Source organism: Phyllobates terribilis, unplaced genomic scaffold, assembly GCF_046119375.1.
Source record: "Phyllobates terribilis strain yellow unplaced genomic scaffold, ASM4611937v1 Scaffold_5__5_contigs__length_657084704, whole genome shotgun sequence".
Taxonomy (NCBI): domain Eukaryota; kingdom Metazoa; phylum Chordata; class Amphibia; order Anura; family Dendrobatidae; genus Phyllobates; species Phyllobates terribilis.
The window spans coordinates 14,480,097-14,507,918 of NW_027362765.1; the positions used below are offsets into that span (position 1 = coordinate 14,480,097).

At 50.8% G+C, this 27,822-nt stretch overlaps 2 protein-coding genes across 3 annotated transcripts in view; both read right to left on the minus strand.

Moving 5' to 3' along the window:
• The window catches only part of LOC141270496 (uncharacterized), a 462,326-nt gene that overhangs the window by 378,602 nt on the left and 55,902 nt on the right, over positions 1-27,822 (minus strand). The gene's annotated exons all lie outside the window — the stretch shown is intronic.
• Positions 1-27,822, minus strand: part of LOC141270523 (uncharacterized) — a 63,448-nt gene that overhangs the window by 23,493 nt on the left and 12,133 nt on the right. For both annotated transcript variants that reach the window (XM_073680556.1, XM_073680555.1), the window contains exon 6: positions 26,318-26,408. In XM_073680556.1, the coding sequence (XP_073536657.1) occupies positions 26,318-26,408 (91 nt within the window). The remainder of the gene's footprint in view (positions 1-26,317; positions 26,409-27,822) is intronic.

Consider the following 27,822-nt stretch of genomic DNA (forward strand, 5'->3'; position numbering starts at 1 on the left):
ACCCCCAAGTGTTTTCCAGAAGTTTATAACATGGAGCCGTGAAAATAAAAAAATCAAACATTTTCCACAAAAATTATGTTTTAGCCCCAATTTTTTTTTTGATTTTCACAAGGGTAAGAGGAGAAAATGGACCCCAAAAACTTTTGTGCAATTACTCCTGAGTACGCCAATACCCCATACAGTGGTGGCCAAAAGTATTGGCACCCCAGCAATTCTGTCAGTTAATACTCAGTTTCTTCCTGAAAATGATTGCAATCACAAATTCTTTGGTATTATTATCTTCATTTAATTTGTCTTCAATGAAAAAACACAAAAAGAATTGTCCTAAAGCCAAAATGGATATAATTCCACACCAAACCTAAAAAAGGGGGTGGACAAAAGTATTGGCACTGTTTGCAAAATCATGTGATGCTTCTCTAATTCGTGTAATTAACAGCACCTGTAACTTACCTGTGGCACCTAACAGGTGTTGGCAATAACTAAATCACACTTGCAGCCAGTTAACATGGATTAAAGTTGACTCAACCTCTGTCCTGTGTCCTTGTGTGTACCACATTGAGCATGGAGAAAAGAAAGAAGACCAAAGAACTGTCTGAGGACTTGAGAAACCAAATTGTGAGGAAGCATGAGCAATCTCAAGGCTACAAGTCCATCTCCAAAGACCTGAATGTTCCTGTGTCTTCCGTGCGCAGTGTCATCAAGAAGTTTAAAGCCCATGGCACTGTGGCTAACCTCCCTAGATGTGGACGGAAAAGAAAAATTGAAGAGAGATTTCAACGCAAGATTGTGCGGATGGTGAATAAAGAACCTCGACTAACATCCAAACAAGTTCAAACTGCCCTGCAGTCCGAGGGTACAACAGTGTCAACCCGTACTATCCGTCGGCGTCTGAATGAAAAGGGACTGTATGGTAGGATACCCAGGAAGACCCCACTTCTTACCCCGAGACATAAAAAAGCCAGGCTGGAGTTTGCCAAAACTTACCTGAGAAAGCCTAAAACGTTTTGGAAGAATGTTCTCTGGTCAGATGAGACAAAAGTAGAGCTTTTTGGGAAAAAGCATCAACATGGAGTGTACAGGAAAAAAAAAGAGGCATTCAAAGAAAAGAACACGGTCCCTACAGTCAAACATGGCGGAGGTTCCCTGATGTTTTGGGGTTGCTTTGTTGCGTCTGGCACTGGACTGCTTGACCGTGTGCATGGCATTATGAAGTCTGAAGACTACCAACAAATTTTGCAGCATAATGTAGGGCCCAGTGTGAGAAAGCTGGGTCTCCCTCAGAGGTCATAGGTCTTCCAGCAGGACAATGACCCAAAACACACTTCCAAAAGAACTATAAAATGGTTTGAGAGAAAGCACTGAAGACTTCTAAGGTGGCCAGCAATGAGTCCAGACCTGAATCCCATAGAACACCTGTGGAGAGATCTCAAAATGGCAGTTTGGAGAAGGCACCCTTCAAATATCAGGGACCTGGAGCAGTTTGCCAAAGAAGAATGGTCTACAATTCCAGCAGAGCATTGTAAGAAACTCATTGATGGTTACCGGAAGGGGTTGTTCGCAGTTATTTTGGCTAAAGGTTGTGCAACCAAGTATTAGGCTCAGGGTGCCAATACTTTTGTCTGGCCCATTTTTGGAGTTTTGTGTGAAATGATCAATGATTTGATTTTTGCTTCATTCTCTTTTGTGTTTTTTCCTTGCAAGCAAATTAAATGAAGATAATAATACCAAAGAATTTGTGATTGCAATCATTTTCAGGAAGAAACGGAGTATTATCTGACAGAATTGCAGGGGTGCCAAAACTTTTGGCCACCACTGTATGTGGGGAAAATACAGTATTTGGGCGCAAAGCAGAGTTCAGAAGGGAAGGAGCACTGTGTGACTTTTTCAACGCAAAATTGGCTGGAATCGAGACCGGATGACATGTCGCGTTTGTAGAGCCCCTGATGTGCCTAAATAGTCAAACCCCCCACAAGTGATCCCATTTTGGAAACTACACCCCTCAAGGATTTTATCAAAGGGTATAGTGAACATTTTGAACCCAGAGGTACGACACAGAATTTGATAACATTAGGTCATCATACTGAACAAGTTGCCATTAGTCTTGAGCGCAAGTGCTCGCTACTTGAGTTTGCATCGGGTACTCAGGTATGCACCATGTATCGTGGGTGCTCGAGTGACATGCTCGAGTCCCCGCCCGCATGTTTCACAGTTATTAGACACCCAAAAAAAAACATGCGGTGATCGCTCGTGCATGGCAGGCAATCCCCGCAAGGTTTTTTTGGCTACGAAGCATATGAGGCGGAGACTCGAGCATGTCTATCGAGCACCCGCGATACTCAGTGCATACCCGAGCACCCGATGCAAACTCAAGTAGCGAGCACTTGCACTCAACACTAGTCGCCATATTGTCATCTTATTCATACTTTTGAAAAAAATCCCAACCTTAGCCCAACCCTAACCCCATCCCTAACCCTAGCCCAACCCTAATCCTAGCCCAACCCTAACCCTAGCCCAACCCTAACCCTAGCCCAACCCTAACCCTAGCCCAACCCTAACCCTAGCCCAACCCTAACTCCATCCCTAACCCTAACCCTAGCCCCAACCCTAATCCTAGCACAACCCTAACCCGAGAAATTATTTTTTACGCCGTTCCTCGTGCGGTATAAGTGATTAGACGACTTTATTCTTCGGGTCGGTGCGATTACAGCAATACCAGAATCATATCAGGTTTTTATGATTGGCAGCTGTCACACACTAAAAGACGCATTTTTTTGTAAAATCTAGTTTTTGCATCGTCATATTTTGAGAGCTATAGTTTTTCCATACTTTGGCCACCAGAGTCATGTGACGGCTTGTTTTCGCGGGATGAGTTGACGTTTTTCTTAGGTGCCATTTTCAGGCACGTGACATTTTTTGATCGCTTTCTATTCCGATTTTTGGGAGGCAGAATAAACAAAAACCAACAATTCAGGAATTGTTTTTTTTTTTTTTTCTTTTATGCCGTTCCGCGTGTGGTAAAATTTATAAGGTAGCTTTATTTTTTGGGTCAGTACATTTACAGCGGTACCACATTTATATAGTTTTTCTATGTTTTGGCGCTTTCACTCAATAAAAGCTATTTTATAGAAAAAAAATATTTTTTTGCATCGCTTTATTCTGAGCAGCTATAACATTTTTATTTTTCGGCTGATGGAGCTGTATGGCGGCTTGTCCCGCAAAAAACAAGATGACGTTTTCAGCGGTACCATTTTTATTTATATTAGTCTTTTTGATCGCGTGTTATTCCATTTTTTGTTTGGCAGTATGATGATAAAGCATTGTTTTTTGATTCGTTTTTTTTTATTTTACCGTGTTCACTAAAGGGGTTAACTAGTGGGACAGGTTTATAGGTCAGGCCGTTCCGGACGTGGCGATACCAAATATGTGTACTTTTATTGTTTTTTTTCATAATAATATTTATTGATGGGTACATTATATTTTTATTTTTGGTGGATTATTTTTTTTACAATTACCCCCCCACACACACACACTTTCTGACACTTTTTTTACTTTTATTCTTTGTCCCACTATGGGACTTTCACTTTTTTTATTCAGATCGCCTGTATAGCACAGGGATGGAGCACCATCCCTGTGCTATACAGGCTGTCAGCGCTGCAGATGCAGAAGATATTTTGGCTATGCACTGCGCATGACCAAAATAACTTCCTGCTGTCTGGTGAGCCAGATGTTGTCATGATGACATCGGGTCATCATGGCAAAATCCGGGAAGTCGCGGCTGACAGCGCTGGAGGCTGGCAGGAGAGGTGAGTATTGCGATCACCTCCCCTTGCCACCGCAATTGCGGGGGTTAATGTGCCGGGAGCAGTGCGGGACCGTTCCCTGCACATAGCACTGGGTGTCAGGGAGAAGTGACAGCTGACAGCCTGTGTGCGGGCGCGATCGCACAGACGTATTAATACGTCTTGGGCTTTAAAGGGGTTAAGGGGATTATCTCCTGGAAGTCAATGTACAACATAACGATAACTCCACATACCGTCTACTACCCCACGACCCAACACATCAAGTTAGGACTGCAATAGCATCTGTGTTGGAACATTTTCTCTCCAGAGGAGTGATTGATAGTAAGACATGCGATTGTCTCACTAAGCATCATCCCATCACACCTGTATTTTATGTACTCCCCAAAATTCACAAAAGCCTTGACCATCCTCCTAGTCGAAGTCGTCCTAGAGTAGCCTCGACAGACTAGTTTCTTTCACTTTTATCAATTTTCTTAGAGAAAATAATGACACCATTGATTAAAAAAGTTCCTCCTTTTTACTAGATACATGAGCTTTTCTCAGTTTTATCACTGACCTAAAATGAAATCCATCTTGGTTTCTTTTGATGTCAACAGCCTCTAGGCGTGCATTCCACTCCCCGAAGGTATACGTGCTGTACACAGTCTGTTGCTTGAGTCACAGACAGATCCTCTCATCATTGAACTTTGCATTGAACTCCTGACCTTAGTTCTTACTAATGATGAGAAATGAGTCTAATGAGAAACCCGGGCATTTTTCCGGCGGCTCCCCCCGGCGGTCTGCAGAGGGCCTAAAAATTGCCCAAATCGATGGGAACAGTGCCCAAATGACATGGAAACAGCATGGGGAAGAACCATGGAAGCATTTATGACTCCCTGGTCACTGCTGTCAACAACGTTGTCAGAGGTATTACGCCACTTTTACGGACTCACAATAAAACATGCAAAAACTAAACCAAAATGGATTTTCCTGGGAAATATGTTAAAGAACATCCTTTCCAGGGTAATGACTTCTATACAAGGCAAAATAAATAACCAAAAACAAAAATGCTCCTCCACACCTTGTGCTATTTACACATGTAGCGTTTTTGTTGTGTTTTTGCAGTTTTGCATTGCTTTCAACAAAGACAAATGCATTCACTGGGAAAAGTCATTTTAACATTTCACAACCTTATCTGGCCATGTGGTGTGTGACACATCATCAAACACATGCATACAGTGCTGAAAAGACATGGGAACAGCATGGGAAGACCCCTGGAAGCACCTCTGACTCCCAGGTCACTGCCTAAAAGTCTGCCAATCATAAGTGATTTTTGGAGCATGCAAAGATGCCTCCCGCCATGCACCTGTTGTTGCAGACTTGCAACAATCACCGTCCACGTCCTTGTACCAGCCCAGCGTTCAGTTTTCCCTACCCCATTCCTTGGAATAAAAGCGCAAGTATGCAGCCAGCCACCCACCCACAAGCTGCAATACTATACTGCCAAATTTTGGACAGCTGCTTGCACTTGAAATGTGGCCTTTTAGGCTCGTGGAGGCGGAAGCTGTCCACAACCTCATGGCGGCGGCGGCCGGGTGTCCATACTCGGCCCCCAGCCGCCACTACTTCTCACGGTGTCGTCTCCGCCTTCCACAGCTTGTGACTGATGTGGTAATTTTGGAGATGGAGGCCGAACTGGAGGAGGAGGTGCAGGAGCTGAACAACGTGATTACATTGAGGTTACATTGGCGACTCTGGTTTTTATACTAAGGAAAGATCCTGCTGTTTTTTTTTTTGTTTTGTTTTTTATGTTATTTTTTAAGACAAATGCATTCACCCGGAAATGTCATTTTAACATTTTACAACCTTATCTGGCCATGTGGTATGTGACACATCATCAGACACATCCTGTTTCATTTATGATGGAGGGACTCTGAAAGTCACAAAGCCTATTTTTACAGGGCCATCAGACGGCCCTTACTATTCTAAAAGTGCCAGCAGTTGGCCCTCGCTATTGTTAGAGAGCCAACTGCCGGCTATGCTTTGCTGTTCCCATTATTAACAAGTGGGGCTTCTATACTGTTATTGCGTATGCAGTGACTGCAAGGGCTGTTAAAAATTTGGAGGCACTCCAATGCCCCTTGCAAGAGACGTAGAGGTCAGAGAGCCTCCTAAAAACAATGTTCCCATTATTAGGAAGTGGGTCTCCCATAGTGTTTGCCTATGCAGTGAAGCAACGGCTGCCAAAAATTTGGAGGAACCCCAATGCCCCTTGCAAGAGATGTAGATATGTTGATATGGTAGATATGGTGGTGATATGGTGGTGGAGGATGAGGAGAAGGACAAGAGAAAATAGACAAAATCAGGAAGCGTATACCCATGTCTGGGTGTGAAGACAGAGGTGCATGGGAATAGAATTAGACCTCCCCAAAAAAAGACACTGTATTTAAGTTTATGTTACGCTGCTGTCATTTGGTGGTGATGAGAAGTCTGGCCCAATCCAGCCCTTGTTCATTTTTATAAGAGTCAGCCTGTCCGCATTTTCAGTTGACAGGCGGATATGCCTATCGGTTATAATTCCACCGGCGGCACTAAAAACCCTGACAAAACGCTAGCGGCAGGGCAGGCCAGGACCTCCAAGGCGTAGAGAGCCAGTTCATGCCACGTGTCCAGCTTGGATACCCAATAATTATAAGGCACAGCGGAATCACGGAGGACGTTAGTACGGTCGGCAAGGTACTCCCTCACCATCTTCCGAAACTTTGCACTCCTTGTGAGAGTTCCTCACGCCTCAGGACCTGTGCGATGGGAGGGTCTGAGAAAACTGTCCCAGAACTTGAACAGTGTTCCCCTGTCTCTGCTGGATTGCAGTTGTGGCTCTCTCACCTGTGTACCTTGGTTGTCCAACTAACTGTGACCTCTGCCGCCAGCATTTTCAGATAAGATTTTTTTTTACTAATTATGCAAAAAGGGCATTCTCGTACTGCCCCATTTTATTAGGCCTGTCCTGCAAAGGAATAAGGGACAAAGCTCTCCCTGTAGCTTGGGTCTAGAAGCGTCACCAACAAGTAATGACTGTCACCCAAAATTTGGACAATGCGAGAGTCACGGGAAAGGCAGCGAAATATAAACTCAGCCATGTGTGCCAGACTGCAAAGAGGCAAGACTTCCGTGTCCTCACCAAGAGGACGACTGACCATGCTCTCCTCCTCTTCCTCCTGTCCTCAGGCCATCCACGCCGAACAGACGGTAAGGCATTTGTGCAGGTAGTACAGTCTATAGCGCAGGAAACTAGCTCCTGTTCTTCCTCCTCCTCTTCCTCATTGTCACCCAATCCACATTGGGATGAGATGAGGCTAGGCTGTGTGTAATCACCCTGTATGGTTCCTTGCTCCATCTCATCATGCTCCGCCTGCAATGCATTCTCTATAATTGAGAGCAGAGAGCATTTCAGAAGACAGACAAGCGCTAATTATGGCGTCATCGCCGCTCACCATCTTGGTGGGGTCTTCAAAGTTTTGGAGGATGGTACATATGTCTGACATCCATGTCCACTCCTGAGGTTTTATGTGTGGAGTCTGACCTGAATACCGATGGCCTTGTTGATGCTCGTAGTCAACAACTGCCCTCTTCTGCTCACAAATCCTTCCCAACATCTGCAATGTAGAGTTCCAAAGCGTGGGGACATCGCAGATCAGTCGGTGAGCTGGAAGCTGCAAACGCTGCTGAAGCACGGCAAGAGCGGCAGAAGCTGACTTTCTAAAATGGGCACACAGGCGGCGTACTTTGACAAGCAGATCAGACAGATTCGGGTAGGTTTTGAGAAACCACTGAACCACGAGGTTAAGCACATGGGCCAGGCTTGGTACGTGTGTGAGCTCGCTTTGCCTCCGAGCCGCCACCAGGTTCCGGCCATTGTGACACACGACCATGCACAGCTATAGGTTCAGCGGTGTCAGCCACAGATCTGCCTGCTCTTTCAGAGCTGTCCACAACTCTTCAGCGTTGTGTGGTTTGTCACATAAGCATATTAGCTTCAGCACAGCCTGTTGCAGTTTGTCCGAGGCAGTGCTTCCAACTTGCGATTGATGTGGTCATTTCGGAGATGGAGGCTGAAGAGGAGGAGCTGGTGCTGGAGCTGTAGAATGTGGGGGCAACCCTGATTGACCCAGGGCCCGCAATCCTCAGCGTCGGGAGGACATGTTCCGTCTGAAGGTCCGAATGGGTCCCGATTTCCACTATGTTAACCCAGTGTGCCGTCAGCAAGATGTTCCGTCTCTGCCCACAAGCACTTGTCCACGTGTTCGTGGTTAGGTGGACTTTCCCAGTAACTGCATTGTTGAGGGCACAGCTAATGTTGTTGGACACGTGCTTGTGTAATGCGGGGACGGCACACCGGGAGAAATAGCGGCGGTTGGGGACAGAGTACCGAGCGACGGCCGCCGCCATCAGGTTGCGGAAAGCTTTCGTCTCCACGAGCCTAAAAGGCAACATTTCAAGTGCAAGCATTCGCGAAATGTGTGAATTTAGTAGCGTGGCCTGTGGGACATTAGCTGCGTATTTGCGCTTGCGTTCCAAGGACTGGGGTAGTGACAACTGAACGCTGAGCTGGGACAAAGACGTGCTTGCTGATGGTGCTAGTTTAGAGTGTTCAACGACAGGTTCAGGGCGGGAGGCATCTTGGCATGAACCATGGACAGGGGATTGGCGTGCATGCACAACAGCGGAAGAAGCAGTGGTGTTTCCCGCAGACAGAGTTGCTGGACCCTGGGGTTCGGCCCACAAAGTCGGGTGCTTTGCTGCCATGTGCCTGATCATGCTGGTGGTGGTCAGGCTGCTAGTTTTGTTACCCCTGCTGATGCTGGCCTGGCAGGTGGTGCAAATGGCCTTTTTGGGGTTATCAGAAAAGTCTTTAAAAAACAACCAGACTTGGAAGACCCAACAGTTGTACTGGCAACTTCGGTCGTGTTGATGTTACGGGGAATGGTTGCCCGCCTTCTGTCTGCGGCCACCACACTGCTTGCTCTTGCCTGTTGTGGTGCTACGCCTCCCTGGAAAAGTGAACAGCTCTTCGGAGTGTTCAAGTGTGTGATCAGTTGTGTCCGGGCACTCGGCATGGTGGGAGGAAGGAGGATCAGGGTGAGGAATATGCGCTCCAGACTCACGGCTACTGAGACTTGACCGTGTGGAAGACAGGGTGGTGGTGGCTAAGTGACTGGAAGCATTATCTGCTATCCAACCAATAACCTTTTCACACTGATCTGTGTTTAATAGTAGTGTTCTGCGGTCCCCTATTAATTGGGACAGGAAGGTAGAGCGAGAAGATGTGGCTGTTTGTTGTGGCACAATTTCAGCTTGACCACGGCCTCGGCCTCTGCATGCACCATCACCATCACGACCACTTCCTTGTCCCTTGCCACGTGCCTTGCCCATTTTAAATTGAGGACAATATTTTCCACGTTCAATACAAATGGCTGGATTTAAACTGCAATGGTATGTGATACGTGTGACGGAAAACCACAGTTTTAAATAGCTGGCCTGTAGGTTACTATTTTTCACAGCGACCTGGTGTCAATAACTTCACTAACACACCGCAACAAAATTTAAATGGAGGCCAATATTTTCCACGTTCACTACAAATTTCTGGATTTTTATTGCTGTAATATGGAAAGAATCTGGCTGTATTCTGCTGTGGCAACAAGCAAATGGAGCACAAAAACTGTGTTCTCTGGATTGCTTTTTAAGCAAATCATCAGGATTAAGATCAAAAAAATAATTATCTCTGACCCCTGATACCTGGGGCTATTTGTAGAAATATCTGTAACAGCAGCAGCAGACAGAACTGGAATGGAGCCTCTTGTGCTGTATTATACCCTGCAGTCTGCCACATACACTGTCTGCCTCGCTCCTGCTGTCACAACTGAATAGATGCAGCTGGATTAGTCCTCAGAAGGACTTAGTTCAGATGGAGATATGTAGATGTTGTGGTATACCTACACTAACTAATAAACAAGCAAATCTCTCCCTAGCTCAGCAGCATCTCTCCCTACACTGCCTGTTTCCGGAGTGACTGTGACGAGCATGGCTGCGCCAGGTCTTATATAGATCTGATGACGCTGTGCAGTCAGCCAATCACTGTAATGCCACAACCAACATAGCTACGGCATTACAATGCGTGGCAGGCAATCCCTGCATGTTCATTGGCTCTGTAAAGAGCGCCAAACATGCAGGGAGGGGACCCAAACTCCCGTCCGAGCAACTAGGAAATACTCGCAGAGCGCCGAGCATCTCGAGCAGTGAGATGCGAGTACCGAGCAGTGGCGAGCACGTTCGCTCATCACTAGTTCTTACCAAAAATTACAATTGCTGCTCACAAAATTAGAATACTTGAAATAGACAAAGTATTTTGTGCATTTACTGAACATACATTTCAGTAGGCCAACATTTCGATTTTAAAAACATTTTTCAAGCTGTTGTTATAAAGTATTCTAATTTACTGAGATAATGACTTGTGTTTTCATTGGCTGTAAGCCATAATCATCAACATTAACAGAAATAAATACTTGAAATAGATCACTCTGTTTGTAATAACTCTATATATCAGTTTCACTGTTTGAATTGAAGAACTGAAATAAATTAACTTTTTGATGAAATTCAAATGTATTTCTTGATCCAAGATACTTACTTCCTACAGACTAAAGGGACAGTGATGGGTTCTAACGTGCCCCCCCCCCCATTATGCAAACTGTGATATGGCCACCTTTGAGGCCCAAGTAGTTTACTCCAATCCACTCTTCCGTACTCACTCCATCGCATGGAAAAGTTACATCGATTACATTTTTTGCATGTGGGGGTCCACGGGAATCTCTCCAGAGTCACCGGTGATAGCTCTATTTTCCTCTGGCTCCTTCTGAAGTACTTGTAGTCGGCTTATGTCTTATTAGAGTTCACTTAGAGGATAGTTGGCGTGATCCCTCTGGTGTCTTCTCAAGCTAAGTGTATCCCTTGTCTGTTTACCTGTTTGTCTTTAGCTGCAGTGGGGGCTGACTAATGCTCATCCCTTCCCCCCACCTATCTAGGGCCTATCGCTTGGGGCAGTCAGGGATTAGGTTTCCTGCACGACGATAGGTGCGGAACCTATTTGGGGACGTTAGGGGAGACAGGGTATTTTCAGATCTGACTAGGGGTCTCCACTCCCCCTTTCTCTAGTATTTAGGCTTCCTTCCCATCTTCCCGCTGTTGTGCACTTAGTCTTTCCCTCACCCTGCGTGACAATACCTCATTAAATGCCCTTATGGTCTGGCATACATTGGTGAGATGACAGGACCACAAGCATAAGTCCACAATTAGATTAAAGAATCTACTACTACCCTTGCCACAACATTTCGTTACATTAGGCCATAACATATCTCAACTCAAGTTCCAGGTCATTGAACAGGTGCTTCCCCCTAGGCGCAGAGGTGACGGCGTACGCCTAATGAAGATAAGGGAGGCCTTTTGGATCCATGAACTTTAACTCTTACCCCCAGGGGGCTCAATAAGGATTTGTCATTCCTGTGATAATTTTAGGGAGAACTGCATAAGATGTACCACATTGTTCTTGTTAACCTTGAGTTTTTCACTCTTGGAGTGTACATACTGTATATGTGTTTTGAGATACAGTTTTTGCATGTTATTTAAGGGAGATCCATTTTCTTTCATTGTCATGGTACTAATTTTGTATTCTTTATGTTGCAGAACGGCTCCTCCTAAAGTTAATCACTGATCATCATCCTCCACTGCCCACAGCCTGATCCACTTACACCTGTTCGCCTCCTGTCACATTTCCAGGCTTATTATTATTTTGTCCTGCACAGCCTCCATCCCTCATCCCACAGTGGAAAGCAAACTGCCCTGCTCTGGAACGCACTCCACCCACTCAGTACACAGTCTTCCTGCTGTTGGAATGAATGAAGTAGCCTCTGACATGCACATCCTGCACCGTGGAAGGCACGCTCGCCCCCTGTTTCTACAGCCACGCCTCCTCCTATGGCTTCAGGAAATCGCTAGAGGCGCTCGACACGTTGTCACTTCTGGTGACGTCACTGCTATCCGGACACCGCCTATCGCTTCAGTCCACTTCCAGGAATGTTACACCAGCGGTTCACCCTGATTGGTCTCCTGGGATATTAGGTCTGACCACATATACTAGGCTTTCTCCTCCCTTGACATGGCGACCTTAGGAACCAGCGGCGGATACCGCATTCCACGCCTGTCACACTTCCTGCTCTCACTACTGGGTAGGTTTCTACATATATCTGCTGGTCCATATTGGATAATTCCTTATGAGGCAGATGTTCTTATGGCTGTTTATCTCCCTTTTACCTTTAACTATATTCCTAGCAGTCTGATACGTCACACTTATTAGACAACTATGTGCTCTCTGTTGCAATGTTTTGGATTTTCAGATGATTATGAATTTCATAAATACCTTATGACATTTTGTTTCTAGTACTTTTTATGTTTTTGTCTGATATTTGTAGTTTTTATTTTTTTGTTTATAAGCTGCAGTACACACTGATGAAGGTCTTGAGGACTGAAACAATTCTACCTGTGTTGGACTGCAATTAAATACTTTAAAATTATCCCTGTTTAAGTGCCAAGTTTCATTTGCTATTTGAATGGCTTTGGACCCTACTTGTGCACCTATTCCAGCAGTGCTGCTGTTTTCTTCACTATTATCTGAAAAGAATTGGTGACTAGGCATGAGCGAACATTTCAATGTTCGGTTCAGAAAAGTTCGCCGAACAAATTGATATTCGCCAAATTTATTTGATCATTTCCGAATCCCATAGGATTCCATCTAGGTGTTCTCTATGCATTTTTTTGGTCCCCCCGACCAAAAAAAATGCATAGAGAACACCTAGAAATGAGACCAAAAGCTGCCAAAACACATCAAATTAGGTGTAGACACCAGGGAAGTGTCATCAATTGACCCAGAGTACAAGTACTATAATTATTACTGTGACAGTGACATATATTCAGTTGCGCTTTACATGTCAAAAGGGGTCACCAACTGGTACAACAGGAGAGAGGACCCCGCCTGTGAGGGTGCACTGTCACGGACGTGGTTTGTGGAACCACTGTGCCACAGACCATGGAGAGCCTGGAGGGGCGTGACTAAGCGAGCACCGGACTGTTCACTAGAGCCTCTGATGGTGAGGTTAGACTTGGCTCTCGATGAACACCAGGTGCCACTCCAAGACAGACCAACGGATGCACAGCAGCTGGACCCAGTAGGACAGACTAGATGGCACAGCAGGCAGAGTCTGCATCAGGAGCGCAGCAGGCGGAGTCTGCATCAGGAGCGCAGCAGGCAGAGTCTGCATCAGGAGCGCAGCAGGCAGAGTCTGCATCAGGAGCGCAGCAGGCAGAGTCTGCATCAGGAGCGCAGCAGGCAGAGTCTGCATCAGGAGCGCAGCAGGCAGAGTCTGCATCAGGAGCGCAGCAGGCAGAGTCTGCATCAGGAGCGCAGCAGGCAGAGTCTGCATCAGGAGCGCAGCAGGCAGAGTCTGCATCAGGAGCGCAGCAGGCAGAGTCTGCATCAGGAGCGCAGCAGGCAGAGTCTGCATCAGGAGCGCAGCAGGCAGAGTCTGCATCAGGAGCGCAGCAGGCAGAGTCTGCATCAGGAGCGCAGCAGGCAGAGTCTGCATCAGGAGCGCAGCAGGCAGAGTCTGCATCAGGAGCGCAGCAGGCAGAGTCTGCATCAGGAGCGCAGCAGGCAGAGTCTGCATCAGGAGCGCAGCAGGCAGAGTCTGCATCAGGAGCGCAGCAGGCAGAGTCTGCATCAGGAGCGCAGCAGGCAGAGTCTGCATCAGGAGCGCAGCAGGCAGAGTCTGCATCAGGAGCGCAGCAGGCAGAGTCTGCATCAGGAGCGCAGCAGGCAGAGTCTGCATCAGGAGCGCAGCAGGCAGAGTCTGCATCAGGAGCGCAGCAGGCAGAGTCTGCATCAGGAGCGCAGCAGGCAGAGTCTGCATCAGGAGCGCAGCAGGCAGAGTCTGCATCAGGAGCGCAGCAGGCAGAGTCTGCATCAGGAGCGCAGCAGGCAGAGTCTGCATCAGGAGCGCAGCAGGCAGAGTCTGCATCAGGAGCGCAGCAGGCAGAGTCTGCATCAGGAGCGCAGCAGGCAGAGTCTGCATCAGGAGCGCAGCAGGCAGAGTCTGCATCAGGAGCGCAGCAGGCAGAGTCTGCATCAGGAGCGCAGCAGGCAGAGTCTGCATCAGGAGCGCAGCAGGCAGAGTCTGCATCAGGAGCGCAGCAGGCAGAGTCTGCATCAGGAGCGCAGCAGGCAGAGTCTGCATCAGGAGCGCAGCAGGCAGAGTCTGCATCAGGAGCGCAGCAGGCAGAGTCTGCATCAGGAGCGCAGCAGGCAGAGTCTGCATCAGGAGCGCAGCAGGCAGAGTCTGCATCAGGAGCGCAGCAGGCAGAGTCTGCATCAGGAGCGCAGCAGGCAGAGTCTGCATCAGGAGCGCAGCAGGCAGAGTCTGCATCAGGAGCGCAGCAGGCAGAGTCTGCATCAGGAGCGCAGCAGGCAGAGTCTGCATCAGGAGCGCAGCAGGCAGAGTCTGCATCAGGAGCGCAGCAGGCAGAGTCTGCATCAGGAGCGCAGCAGGCAGAGTCTGCATCAGGAGCGCAGCAGGCAGAGTCTGCATCAGGAGCGCAGCAGGCAGAGTCTGCATCAGGAGCGCAGCAGGCAGAGTCTGCATCAGGAGCGCAGCAGGCAGAGTCTGCATCAGGAGCGCAGCAGGCAGAGTCTGCATCAGGAGCGCAGCAGGCAGAGTCTGCATCAGGAGCGCAGCAGGCAGAGTCTGCATCAGGAGCGCAGCAGGCAGAGTCTGCATCAGGAGCGCAGCAGGCAGAGTCTGCATCAGGAGCGCAGCAGGCAGAGTCTGCATCAGGAGCGCAGCAGGCAGAGTCTGCATCAGGAGCGCAGCAGGCAGAGTCTGCATCAGGAGCGCAGCAGGCAGAGTCTGCATCAGGAGCGCAGCAGGCAGAGTCTGCATCAGGAGCGCAGCAGGCAGAGTCTGCATCAGGAGCGCAGCAGGCAGAGTCTGCATCAGGAGCGCAGCAGGCAGAGTCTGCATCAGGAGCGCAGCAGGCAGAGTCTGCATCAGGAGCGCAGCAGGCAGAGTCTGCATCAGGAGCGCAGCAGGCAGAGTCTGCATCAGGAGCGCAGCAGGCAGAGTCTGCATCAGGAGCGCAGCAGGCAGAGTCTGCATCAGGAGCGCAGCAGGCAGAGTCTGCATCAGGAGCGCAGCAGGCAGAGTCTGCATCAGGAGCGCAGCAGGCAGAGTCTGCATCAGGAGCGCAGCAGGCAGAGTCTGCATCAGGAGCGCAGCAGGCAGAGTCTGCATCAGGAGCGCAGCAGGCAGAGTCTGCATCAGGAGCGCAGCAGGCAGAGTCTGCATCAGGAGCGCAGCAGGCAGAGTCTGCATCAGGAGCGCAGCAGGCAGAGTCTGCATCAGGAGCGCAGCAGGCAGAGTCTGCATCAGGAGCGCAGCAGGCAGAGTCTGCATCAGGAGCGCAGCAGGCAGAGTCTGCATCAGGAGCGCAGCAGGCAGAGTCTGCATCAGGAGCGCAGCAGGCAGAGTCTGCATCAGGAGCGCAGCAGGCAGAGTCTGCATCAGGAGCGCAGCAGGCAGAGTCTGCATCAGGAGCGCAGCAGGCAGAGTCTGCATCAGGAGCGCAGCAGGCAGAGTCTGCATCAGGAGCGCAGCAGGCAGAGTCTGCATCAGGAGCGCAGCAGGCAGAGTCTGCATCAGGAGCGCAGCAGGCAGAGTCTGCATCAGGAGCGCAGCAGGCAGAGTCTGCATCAGGAGCGCAGCAGGCAGAGTCTGCATCAGGAGCGCAGCAGGCAGAGTCTGCATCAGGAGCGCAGCAGGCAGAGTCTGCATCAGGAGCGCAGCAGGCAGAGTCTGCATCAGGAGAGTCTGCATCAGGCAGAGTCTGCATCAGGCACTGCATCAGGCAGAGTCTGCATCAGGCAGAGTCTGCATGCAGGCAGAGTCTGCATCAGGCAGAGTCTGCATCAGGCAGAGTCTGCATCAGGCAGAGTCTGCATCAGGCAGAGTCTGCATCAGGCAGAGTCTGCATCAGGAGCGCAGCAGGCAGAGTCTGCATCAGGAGCGCAGCAGGCAGAGTCTGCATCAGGAGCGCAGCAGGCAGAGTCTGCATCAGGAGCGCAGCAGGCAGAGTCTGCATCAGGAGCGCAGCAGGCAGAGTCTGCATCAGGAGCGCAGCAGGCAGAGTCTGCATCAGGAGCGCAGCAGGCAGAGTCTGCATCAGGAGCGCAGCAGGCAGAGTCTGCATCAGGAGCGCAGCAGGCAGAGTCTGCATCAGGAGCGCAGCAGGCAGAGTCTGCATCAGGAGCGCAGCAGGCAGAGTCTGCATCAGGAGCGCAGCAGGCAGAGTCTGCATCAGGAGCGCAGCAGGCAGAGTCTGCATCAGGAGCGCAGCAGGCAGAGTCTGCATCAGGAGCGCAGCAGGCAGAGTCTGCATCAGGAGCGCAGCAGGCAGAGTCTGCATCAGGAGCGCAGCAGGCAGAGTCTGCATCAGGAGCGCAGCAGGCAGAGTCTGCATCAGGAGCGCAGCAGGCAGAGTCTGCATCAGGAGCGCAGCAGGCAGAGTCTGCATCAGGAGCGCAGCAGGCAGAGTCTGCATCAGGAGCGCAGCAGGCAGAGTCTGCATCAGGAGCGCAGCAGGCAGAGTCTGCATCAGGAGCGCAGCAGGCAGAGTCTGCATCAGGAGCGCAGCAGGCAGAGTCTGCATCAGGAGCGCAGCAGGCAGAGTCTGCATCAGGAGCGCAGCAGGCAGAGTCTGCATCAGGAGCGCAGCAGGCAGAGTCTGCATCAGGAGCGCAGCAGGCAGAGTCTGCATCAGGAGCGCAGCAGGCAGAGTCTGCATCAGGAGCGCAGCAGGCAGGAGTCTGCATCAGAGCGCAGCAGGCAGAGTCTGCATCAGGAGCGCAGCAGGCAGAGTCTGCATCAGGAGCGCAGCAGGCAGAGTCTGCATCAGGAGCGCAGCAGGCAGGAGTCTGCATCAGGAGCGCAGCAGGCAGGAGTCTGCATCAGGAGCGCAGCAGGCAGAGTCTGCATCAGGAGCGCAGCAGGCAGAGTCTGCATCAGGAGCGCAGCAGGCAGAGTCTGCATCAGGAGCGCAGCAGGCAGGAGTCTGCATCAGGAGCGCAGCAGGCAGAGTCTGCATCAGGAGCGCAGCAGGCAGAGTCTGCATCAGGAGCGCAGCAGGCAGAGTCTGCATCAGGAGCGCAGCAGGCAGAGTCTGCATCAGGAGCGCAGCAGGCGAGTCTGCATCAGGAGCGCAGCAGGCGGAGTCTGCATCAGGAGCGCAGCAGGCGGAGTCTGCATCAGGAGCGCAGCAGGCGGAGTCTGCATCAGGAGCGCAGCAGGCGGAGTCTGCATCAGGAGCGCAGCAGGCGGAGTCTGCATCAGGAGCGCAGCAGGCGGAGTCTGCATCAGGAGCGCAGCAGGCGGAGTCTGCATCAGGAGCGCAGCAGGCGGAGTCTGCATCAGGAGCGCAGCAGGCGGAGTCTGCATCAGGAGCGCAGCAGGCGGAGTCTGCATCAGGAGCGCAGCAGGCGGAGTCTGCATCAGGAGCGCAGCAGGCGGAGTCTGCATCAGGAGCGCAGCAGGCGGAGTCTGCATCAGGAGCGCAGCAGGCGGAGTCTGCATCAGGAGCGCAGCAGGCGGAGTCTGCATCAGGAGCGCAGCAGGCGGAGTCTGCATCAGGAGCGCAGCAGGCGGAGTCTGCATCAGGAGCGCAGCAGGCGGGAGTCTGCATCAGGAGCGCAGCAGGCGGAGTCTGCATCAGGAGCGCAGCAGGCGGAGTCTGCATCAGGAGCGCAGCAGGCGGAGTCTGCATCAGGAGCGCAGCAGGCGGAGTCTGCATCAGGAGCGCAGCAGGCGGAGTCTGCATCAGGAGCGCAGCAGGCGGAGTCTGCATCAGGAGCGCAGCAGGCGGAGTCTGCATCAGGAGCGCAGCAGGCGGAGTCTGCATCAGGAGCGCAGCAGGCGGAGTCTGCATCAGGAGCGCAGCAGGCGGAGTCTGCATCAGGAGCGCAGCAGGCGGAGTCTGCATCAGGAGCGCAGCAGGCGGAGTCTGCATCAGGAGCGCAGCAGGCGGAGTCTGCATCAGGAGCGCAGCAGGCGGAGTCTGCATCAGGAGCGCAGCAGGCGGAGTCTGCATCAGGAGCGCAGCAGGCGGAGTCTGCATCAGGAGCGCAGCAGGCGGAGTCTGCATCAGGAGCGCAGCAGGCGGAGTCTGCATCAGGAGCGCAGCAGGCGGAGTCTGCATCAGGAGCGCAGCAGGCGGAGTCTGCATCAGGAGCGCAGCAGGCGGAGTCTGCATCAGGAGCGCAGCAGGCGGAGTCTGCATCAGGAGCGCAGCAGGCGGAGTCTGCATCAGGAGCGCAGCAGGCGGAGTCTGCATCAGGAGCGCAGCAGGCGGAGTCTGCATCAGGAGCGCAGCAGGCGGAGTCTGCATCAGGAGCGCAGCAGCGGAGTCTGCATCAGGAGCGCAGCAGGCGGAGTCTGCATCAGGAGCGCAGCAGGCGGAGTCTGCATCAGGAGCGCAGCAGGCGGAGTCTGCATCAGGAGCGCAGCAGGCGGAGTCTGCATCAGGAGCGCAGCAGGCGGAGTCTGCATCAGGAGCGCAGCAGGCGGAGTCTGCATCAGGAGCGCAGCAGGCGGAGTCTGCATCAGGAGCGCAGCAGGCGGAGTCTGCATCAGGAGCGCAGCAGGCGGAGTCTGCATCAGGAGCGCAGCAGGCGGAGTCTGCATCAGGAGCGCAGCAGGCGGAGTCTGCATCAGGAGCGCAGCAGGCGGAGTCTGCATCAGGAGCGCAGCAGGCGGAGTCTGCATCAGGAGCGCAGCAGGCGGAGTCTGCATCAGGAGCGCAGCAGGCGGAGTCTGCATCAGGAGCGCAGCAGGCGGAGTCTGCATCAGGAGCGCAGCAGGCGGAGTCTGCATCAGGAGCGCAGCAGGCGGAGTCTGCATCAGGAGCGCAGCAGGCGGAGTCTGCATCAGGAGCGCAGCAGGCGGAGTCTGCATCAGGAGCGCAGCAGGCGGAGTCTGCATCAGGAGCGCAGCAGGCGGAGTCTGCATCAGGAGCGCAGCAGGCGGAGTCTGCATCAGGAGCGCAGCAGGCGGAGTCTGCATCAGGAGCGCAGCAGGCGGAGTCTGCATCAGGAGCGCAGCAGGCGGAGTCTGCATCAGGAGCGCAGCAGGCGGAGTCTGCATCAGGAGCGCAGCAGGCGGAGTCTGCATCAGGAGCGCAGCAGGCGAGTCTGCATCAGGAGCGCAGCAGGCGGAGTCTGCATCAGGAGCGCAGCAGGCGGAGTCTGCATCAGGAGCGCAGCAGGCGGAGTCTGCATCAGGAGCGCAGCAGGCGGAGTCTGCATCAGGAGCGCAGCAGGCGGAGTCTGCATCAGGAGCGCAGCAGGCGGAGTCTGCATCAGGAGCGCAGCAGGCGGAGTCTGCATCAGGAGCGCAGCAGGCGGAGTCTGCATCAGGAGCGCAGCAGGCGGAGTCTGCATCAGGAGAGCAGCAGGCGGAGTCTGCATCAGGAGAGCAGCAGGCGGAGTCTGTATCAGGAGCGCAGCAGGCGGAGTCTGTATCAGGAGCGCAGCAGGCGGAGTCTGTATCAGGAGCGCAGCAGGCGGAGTCTGTATCAGGAGCGCAGCAGGCGGAGTCTGTATCAGGAGCGCAGCAGGCGGAGTCTGCATCAGGAGCGCAGCAGGCGGAGTCTGCATCAGGAGCGCAGCAGGCGGAGTCTGCATCAGGAGCGCAGCAGGCGGAGTCTGCATCAGGAGCGCAGCAGGCGGAGTCTGCATCAGGAGCGCAGCAGGCGGAGTCTGCATCAGGAGAGCAGCAGGCGGAGTCTGCATCAGGAGAGCAGCAGGCGGAGTCTGTATCAGGAGCGCAGCAGGCGGAGTCTGTATCAGGAGCGCAGCAGGCGGAGTCTGTATCAGGAGCGCAGCAGGCGGAGTCTGTATCAGGAGCGCAGCAGGCGGAGTCTGTATCAGGAGCGCAGCAGGCGGAGTCTGTATCAGGAGCGCAGCAGGCAGAGTCTATCAGGAGCGCAGCAGGCAGAGTCTGTATCAGGAGCGCAGCAGGCAGAGTCTGTATCAGGAGCGCAGCAGGCAGAGTCTGTATCAGGAGCGCAGCAGGCAGAGTCTGTATCAGGAGCGCAGCAGGCAGAGTCTGTATCAGGAGCGCAGCAGGCAGAGTCTGTATCAGGAGCGCAGCAGGCAGAGTCTGTATCAGGAGCGCAGCAGGCAGAGTCTGTATCAGGAGCGCAGCAGGCAGAGTCTGTATCAGGAGCGCAGCAGGCAGAGTCTGTATCAGGAGCGCAGCAGGCAGAGTCTGTATCAGGAGCGCAGCAGGCAGAGTCTGTATCAGGAGCGCAGCAGGCAGAGTCTGTATCAGGAGCGCAGCAGGCAGAGTCTGTATCAGGAGCGCAGCAGGCAGAGTCTGTATCAGGAGCGCAGCAGGCAGAGTCTGTATCAGGAGCGCAGCAGGCAGAGTCTGTATCAGGAGCGCAGCAGGCAGAGTCTGTATCAGGAGCGCAGCAGGCAGAGTCTGTATCAGGAGCGCAGCAGGCAGAGTCTGTATCAGGAGCGCAGCAGGCAGAGTCTGTATCAGGAGCGCAGCAGGCAGAGTCTGTATCAGGAGCGCAGCAGGCAGAGTCTGTATCAGGAGCGCAGCAGGCAGAGTCTGTATCAGGAGCGCAGCAGGCAGAGTCTGTATCAGGAGCGCAGCAGGCAGAGTCTGTATCAGGAGCGCAGCAGGCAGAGTCTGTATCAGGAGCGCAGCAGGCAGAGTCTGTATCAGGAGCGCAGCAGGCAGAGTCTGTATCAGGAGCGCAGCAGGCAGAGTCTGTATCAGGAGCGCAGCAGGCAGAGTCTGTATCAGGAGCGCAGCAGGCAGAGTCTGTATCAGGAGTGCAGAAAGGACTGGCACGCAACCTTACACAACTTAGACTGCAGAACAGGAAGGTTCCACTACAGCCAACCCAATTGATAGAGACCCAATCAGGATTCCCCACATTTAAAAAAAAATAGTGGCAGACGTCAAAGTGGCATTAATATCGCTACAGTTGAAATAGTGTAAATAAGACCCACACATCTTCCAGCACAGCCAACCCAGGAGATGGAGACCTAACCAGGAGTGTTCACATTGCCCTAAATGAGGGCCTAACACCACTGAAGTGGCATCAATGTCATCAGACTACAAGTAGTTTAACGCAGACCCAAACCTGTCCCACTACAGCCAACCCAATGGATGGAGACACAATCAGAATTCTCCGCATTTTCCAAAATTAGGGCCTAAAACCTGCAGCAACAGCAGCAGCAAGAGCAGGCACAGAAGCCATATCACAGACTGCAATTTCAAGAGATCAATGCAATGTACAGTCTGCAATTGGGGTGCAAAAGTCCTTGGAGAGCCATGACTTGCTCATCTTGATGAAAGTTAGGCGGTCTACACTTGCAGGGGACAGCCGGGTGCGCTTATCCGTCAAGACACTACCAGCAGCGCTGAAGACACATTCAGAGAGAACACTGACTGCTGGGAATGATAAAACCTCCAAGGCGTGAGAGGCGAGCTCAGGCCATTCATCCATTTTTGAAGACCAAAATGTAAAAAGGTCAAAATCCTCCCTGATGGTATTCATATTAAGCTCTAGATACTCCTCCACCATCCTCTCCAGTCGTTCACCACGTGTCAGACTTGTACTCTGTTGTGCTGGTGCAAAAAAAGTGTGAAAGGACTCCCAGAAATTGCTTCTGCCACTTACTCTGCTGCTGCTAATGTTTTGGCATTGACGAACTGACATGCCGGAGGTTGAAAGACTACTGCTGCGATGCACACTGTGTACCTCACTGTTATCTTGGGTAAAACCTCTATTAACGTTGCTTAAAAGCTTGTTTCGATACTCCAACATAAGCGCGTCCCTTTCCAGGGCGGGAAGCATCTGGTAAAATTGACTCTTATAACGTGGATCTAACAGAGTGGCAACCCAGTAGTCAGCACTATTTTGAATCCTAGCTATACGGGGATTACGTTGCAGATAGTGCATCAATAAGGCACTCATATGGAGGGCTCTTCCAGGACGTCCAAAGCCAGGCTGTATTGTGGGCTGCGTAACACTGATGCTTGTTTCCTCCGTCCCCTCCTGCCAATCACATTCAAACACGTTCAAACGAGAGGGAATTATTATCCTTTTCATCCTCTGACAGCTGCTCGCCCATCACCTCTTCCTCCTCCATTAGTTCCTCGGCTCTTGCAACTTCACTAACAGATTGCCTGGTATCACCAAACCCCCTCGATCGCTGTAATCCACCATCACTTGGCATTCGCCTGTGTGACGACAGTCTGGAAATTTGAGAAATTGGTATCCCTTTCGCATCCTCCTCTTCTTCTGGGGCCACCACCTCCTGCCGCAGGTTAGTCAAAGTTTGCTCCAGCATGTATATGACCGGAATAGTGATGCTGATGACGGCATCGTCAGCGCTAACCAGTTTAGTAGCCATTTCAAAACCGTGCAGAAGGGTGCAGAGGTCCTTAATCTGTTCCCACTCCGCAAACGTGATATGCCCCAAGTCCATACTGCTTTGCCCCAAGCTATACGTCATGACATACTGCATCAGAGATCGTTGCTGCTGGCACAGTGGAATTCCACCACGTCGGCACATCGCAGATCAACCTGTTAACTGGCACGGACAAAGACATCTGTATCGATGCAAGTCAATGACATGAGGGGTGCGAACGGCGGAAGTGAGCACACAGCTTCCATACTTTGTGAAGCAGCTCATCCAGGCCAGGATAGTGGTGGAGAAATCACTGTTCCACCAGGTCGAGGATGTGAGCCATGCAAGCCACGTGTGTGAGCTTGCCTCGGCCTAGGGCCGCTAACAGGCTCGCACCGTTATCGCACACGGCCTTCCCTGGCTCTAGGCTTAGCGGAGACAGCCATTGCTCAAACTGAGCCCGGAGAGCTGCCCACAACTCTTCACCTGTATGACTGCGATCTCCAAGGCATATTAATTTGAAGACTGCCTGATTACGGTGAGCCCTGACTGTGCAGTATGGAGGTGGTGTGCATTCGTTTAGCACCCTTGGAACAAGTGTCTCGTTAAGGCAGAGTTTAAGCACGCAGGTGGAGGCCCTAGAGGAGGTGGAGGATGCAGAAGCAGTAGAGGAAGTGGGAAATACAGGTTTCTTCTGCAAGCCTTGGGGATTCCAAGATTTGTTGAGCAGCCCCTTCCCCGCTTGCCCCCCAGCCACCAGAGTCATCCAGTGCCCAAGTCAGCGAGATGTAACGCCCTTGGTCATGCTTACTCGTCCAGGTGTCTGTGGTGAAATGCACCCTGGCACACGTAGAGTTAGACAAGGAACGGGTGATGTTGTCTGCGACATGCTGGTGTAGTGCAGGCACAGCTTTCTTAGAGAAGTAATGGAGACTGGGCAACTGGTACTGGGGGACTGCGATGGCCATCAGTTTTCGGAAACCGTCTGTATCTACCAGGCGGAAAAGCAGCATTTCTGTGGCCAACAGATTGGAGATGGTGGAGTTCAACCTCTTAGCTTTGTCATGCGTAGGATGAAACAATCTTTTACGTGACCACAACTGCGGAACCGAGGGCTGGCTAAGGTGCTGAGAGAGGGCGGAGTATGGTGAACCAGAAAAACTGGTGGAGCGGGAGTGAGGCACAGATGTTACGGTGGATTGAGAAACATGCGGTGTGCTAGGTGAAACAAACACAGCAGGCGTGTCCGCTTCCGTTACAGCTGAAGGAGCTGTCAGTCAGCCTGACTGGAGCGGGAAAAGAACCAGAGTTTCTGCGATGGGAGGCCTGCGTGACAATACTTGGCACGGTAAAGGAGGAGGAAGAAGCAGCGGATGCGTTTGATGGGGCAGCTGAAGGTTGTTGAGGTGCGCTGGTGCGCATTTCAGCGCGGTAAGATTCCCAGTGTAAAGAATGTTGTTTGAGCATGTGAACGTTCATGCATGTAGTAAGTCAAATTATTGCAGTTTTTCCCTCTACTGAGTTTTTTATCGCAAAGTTTGCAGATAACGTGAGTTGGCTCATCCTTTGCAGTGACAAAAAAGGCCCATGCTAGGCAACCATTGCTGCCCTTGCGAGCTGCAGGCCCATGACCGCGGCTGGCCACAGCCATGGTTGTGGCTAAGGATGCTGTACTCCTTGTGCTTGCATCACTCCGTGTCTGCGCCGTAGGGTGATATGTAACCTCTTCGTCTTCCTCCTCCACCTCCTCAGATGAGCTACTCGGCTGCGTGACTCTGGGTTCACACCAAGTAGGATCTTCAACCTCGTCATCATGCAATATGTTATCCCATTCATCGCCCTCAGAGTGACACCTCTCCTCTTGTTGCCTGACAGCACAGTACAGTCCGCATAAGCCTCAGGTATCCAAGTTTCATCGGGATCACCTCCCTCCCCTGCGGTTAACGTCTAGTGACGAGGGTCAGGAACCTGCTCGGATCCTACTTCGTCCTACCCGAAATACAAGCTAAAAAAATTTTGGGCATTGGTGCAGATGCTTTCCTCCCCTAGACTCTGTGACTGTTTGGAGTACACTTCTGATGCCCATGGTGTAGAATGGGTGAAGAGTTCTACAGACTTGCCCATCTGTGGTTCGCTACAGTCAGTTGGCCAGTTGTGACGCGGGGGGAAGCATGGGTAATTGGGGTGCCACCTCTGTGGACTGTACTGCGTGTGCTGTTGTAGTGGAGGAAGAAGAGGAGAGGCCACTGGAAGCAGAGCTTGCCATCCACTGGAGCACCTGCTCTTTCTGGGCCTTATCAACAAGGCGTATCACTGTGCGGCTTCCAAAGGAAGGGAGTGCAGTAAGATGTCCACTAACATAAGTTGTCAGTTGTCTTTGGATAGGACCTGTTTGTGTTGGTTCACTAGTGCTTTCACTAACATTACCATGTAACCCACGTACACCTTGAACACCAAGCCTATTCCCCCTTCCACCACGCCCTCTCTTTTTCCCACTCATGTTGGTCAGATACAGTGGTAGGAGCACGCAATTAACTAAAGAAAAATATGTTTTTTTCCTGTGGAATACCTCAGCACACACCTGGATTTCAGCGACACTCAATGACAAGGTAAGATATGGCCTGCCGTATAACGCTACTAACAGACAAAAGAAATTTGTTAGTGTGCATGAGGCCGATAAAACCTACGAGATATTCTCCAAACAATCTCAAACTGAGATGTCCCCTGCTGTATTACTTTAGGAACTGAAGACATTTTTTTTTTTATGTGGATGAGGCCAGTATGACATAGAATATATGCTTCAAAATATTTCAAACTCAGATCTAGCCAGCTGTATCACTTTACTCAGAGCAAAAGATATTTTTGGGTTACTCAACATAACCTCTGCGTCCACCTGACTTTGACCGCCACTGACGTAGTAGCTGGCTTATAGCACAGTATGACTTTTGGCACGGGAAAAAATATTTTTTGGACTGGGCATAGCAAGAGAAAAAAAAAATTTTTTTACTCTGAAACCACCTGAAGTTCAACTCCACTAAAATAGTATCTGACACTAAAAAATACTTTAGTGCACACAGCTTTCAATATCACAATAGCAACAGAAGAAAAAAATGATTTTGTGCTCTGCAATAAGAAGCTCTGCAGACTGTGCAGAGCACAATATCAAACACGCGAATGTGATCAAGCAAGTGCAATGCACCTTTTCATTTAGTAAGTGCAAAAAAGGATTCAAGGTATACGGAGACATGGAGCTTTATACCAGCGGTGCACAGCACTATTGTATGGCATGGGCCCTCTGTTTCTGTCAGAATCTCAGTACTTGCACAAGAACACCAAAAATGTGCTGCACCAGCGGTTGTAGAGGTACACAGGCCAGGAATTATCTACACTATCTGACTACCACACAAGCGCCCATCTATCTAGCTAATATCTCTCATTACACAGGAGAACACTGAGCTGCGTCTGTCTCCAGCAGTGACATGGATATAATGGCGCTGAGGGAACATGGCCGCTTTTTATATTGAGAGGACATGTGATTTCTGCAGCCAATTGCAGAAGCCCTTATGTCTGGACAGTGTAGATGCTTCCTGTGCTATGATTGGCTGGCCGCGCTTTACTCAGTTAAAGTTACCGCCCACAGGAAAAAAAACAGTGCAAAGCTGATCTGACCTGTTCTAAGCTCTCCACAGCCCCCACACTCACCTGGCACATGTCACCGCCCATCATACACTTGCACTATGCTAACAAAACTGTTCAAAATGCCGTGGTTGCTCTGTATTCGCAGTCCCGCGCAAATTCGTCAAACTTTTCCGATTTTAAGAAAATTTGCTCGCCTTTGCGATCACAAATCCGAATGTGCCATATTTAATGCCGAATTTGAAACTTACAAACATTTGCCAAACAAATTTGCTCAACACTATCTGTGACTTCTCTACATTTAGTGGTTGCTACTCACCTGGGCGGTTATCTGTAGAAATCTCCTCTTTACAACTCTCATCCTCCCTCACATATGTCTCTGTAGTATGAATATGGGTCAGATCTTCACCCTGAAACAAATATTGTACAAGTCACAGACAGATGGAGAAGTCACATCTATGATCAGCTCTAATCCTGCCATCTCCAACGTTATCATTACACAAGTATAAACCATATAATACTGGTGGATAAAACAAGACCGAACACAAGACCTTCACAGCCGTCTACACAGCACTAAAATGCTCGGGTGCTCGTTGCTCAGGACGAGCAAATCGTAATGCTCAGGTGCTCGACCAGAGCAACAAGCCCAATGTAAGTCAATAGGAAACCCGAGCATTTTTGGAAGTCTGGAGGGCACCTAAAAATGAGCCAAATTGATGGGAACAGAGCTAAAATGGTATGGGAACAGCATGGGGTAGACCCCTTGAAGCATCTCTGACTCCCAGGTCACTGCTGTGAACAATGTTGTCAGAGTATTACGCCACTTTTACGGACTCACAATAAAACATATAAATACAAAGCCAAAATGGATTTTCCTGGAAAAAATGTTAAGGAACATTTTTTCCAGGGTAAAGACTTCTTTATAAGGCAAAATAATTAACCAAAAACAAAAATACTGCTCCACACAGTGTTTTTGCACTTTTGCATTGCTTTCAATGGTGAAAAATAAAATTACATGTACCGGTGAATGTATTTGTAACATTTTACTACCTTATCTGGTCATGTGGTGTGTGAGACATGATCAGACACATTCTGTTTCATTGATGAAGGAGGGACTGTGAAAGTCACAAAGCCTATTTTTACAAGGCCATCATGCGGCCTTTACTATTGTTAGAGGGCCATCAGCCGGCTATGCTTTGTTGTTCCCATTATTAAGGAGTGGGTCTCCTATACTGTTGCTGCATATGCAGCAAGTTCAATGGCTGCCAAAAATTAGGATGTACTCCAATACCCCTTTGAAGAGACGTCAAGGAGGTCCCCATTAAAAAAATTGTTATCATTGTTAAGGAGTGGGTCTCCTATACTGGTAATAACCATGCACTAAGTGCATGGGCTGAAAAACATTTACCCCAGTATGAACATACTGTATAACATACCGAATGTTAGAGGTAGGCCTCTAAAAAAAATTTCCTACTGGCATCATAAACACCCTTAAAAAAATTAAGTGGGTGTTGCATCACGGTAACCCTGGTGATATGGTGGTGGAGGATGAGAAGGAGGAGGAGGACAACAGAAAATAGAAAAAAAATCAGGAAGCGTATACCCACGTCTGAGTGTAAAAATGTGCATGGGAATAGACCCTCCCCCAAAAAAAGCCACTGGATTTGACTTTATTTTCCACTATCATCCAGTGGTGTTGAGAAGTCTAGCCCAATCAAGCCCTTGTTCATTTTGATCAGTCAGCCTGTCAGCAAAAACCCACTCTGACAAAATGCTAGCGGCAAGGCAGACCAGGACCTCCAAGGCGTAGAGAGCCAGTTCCTG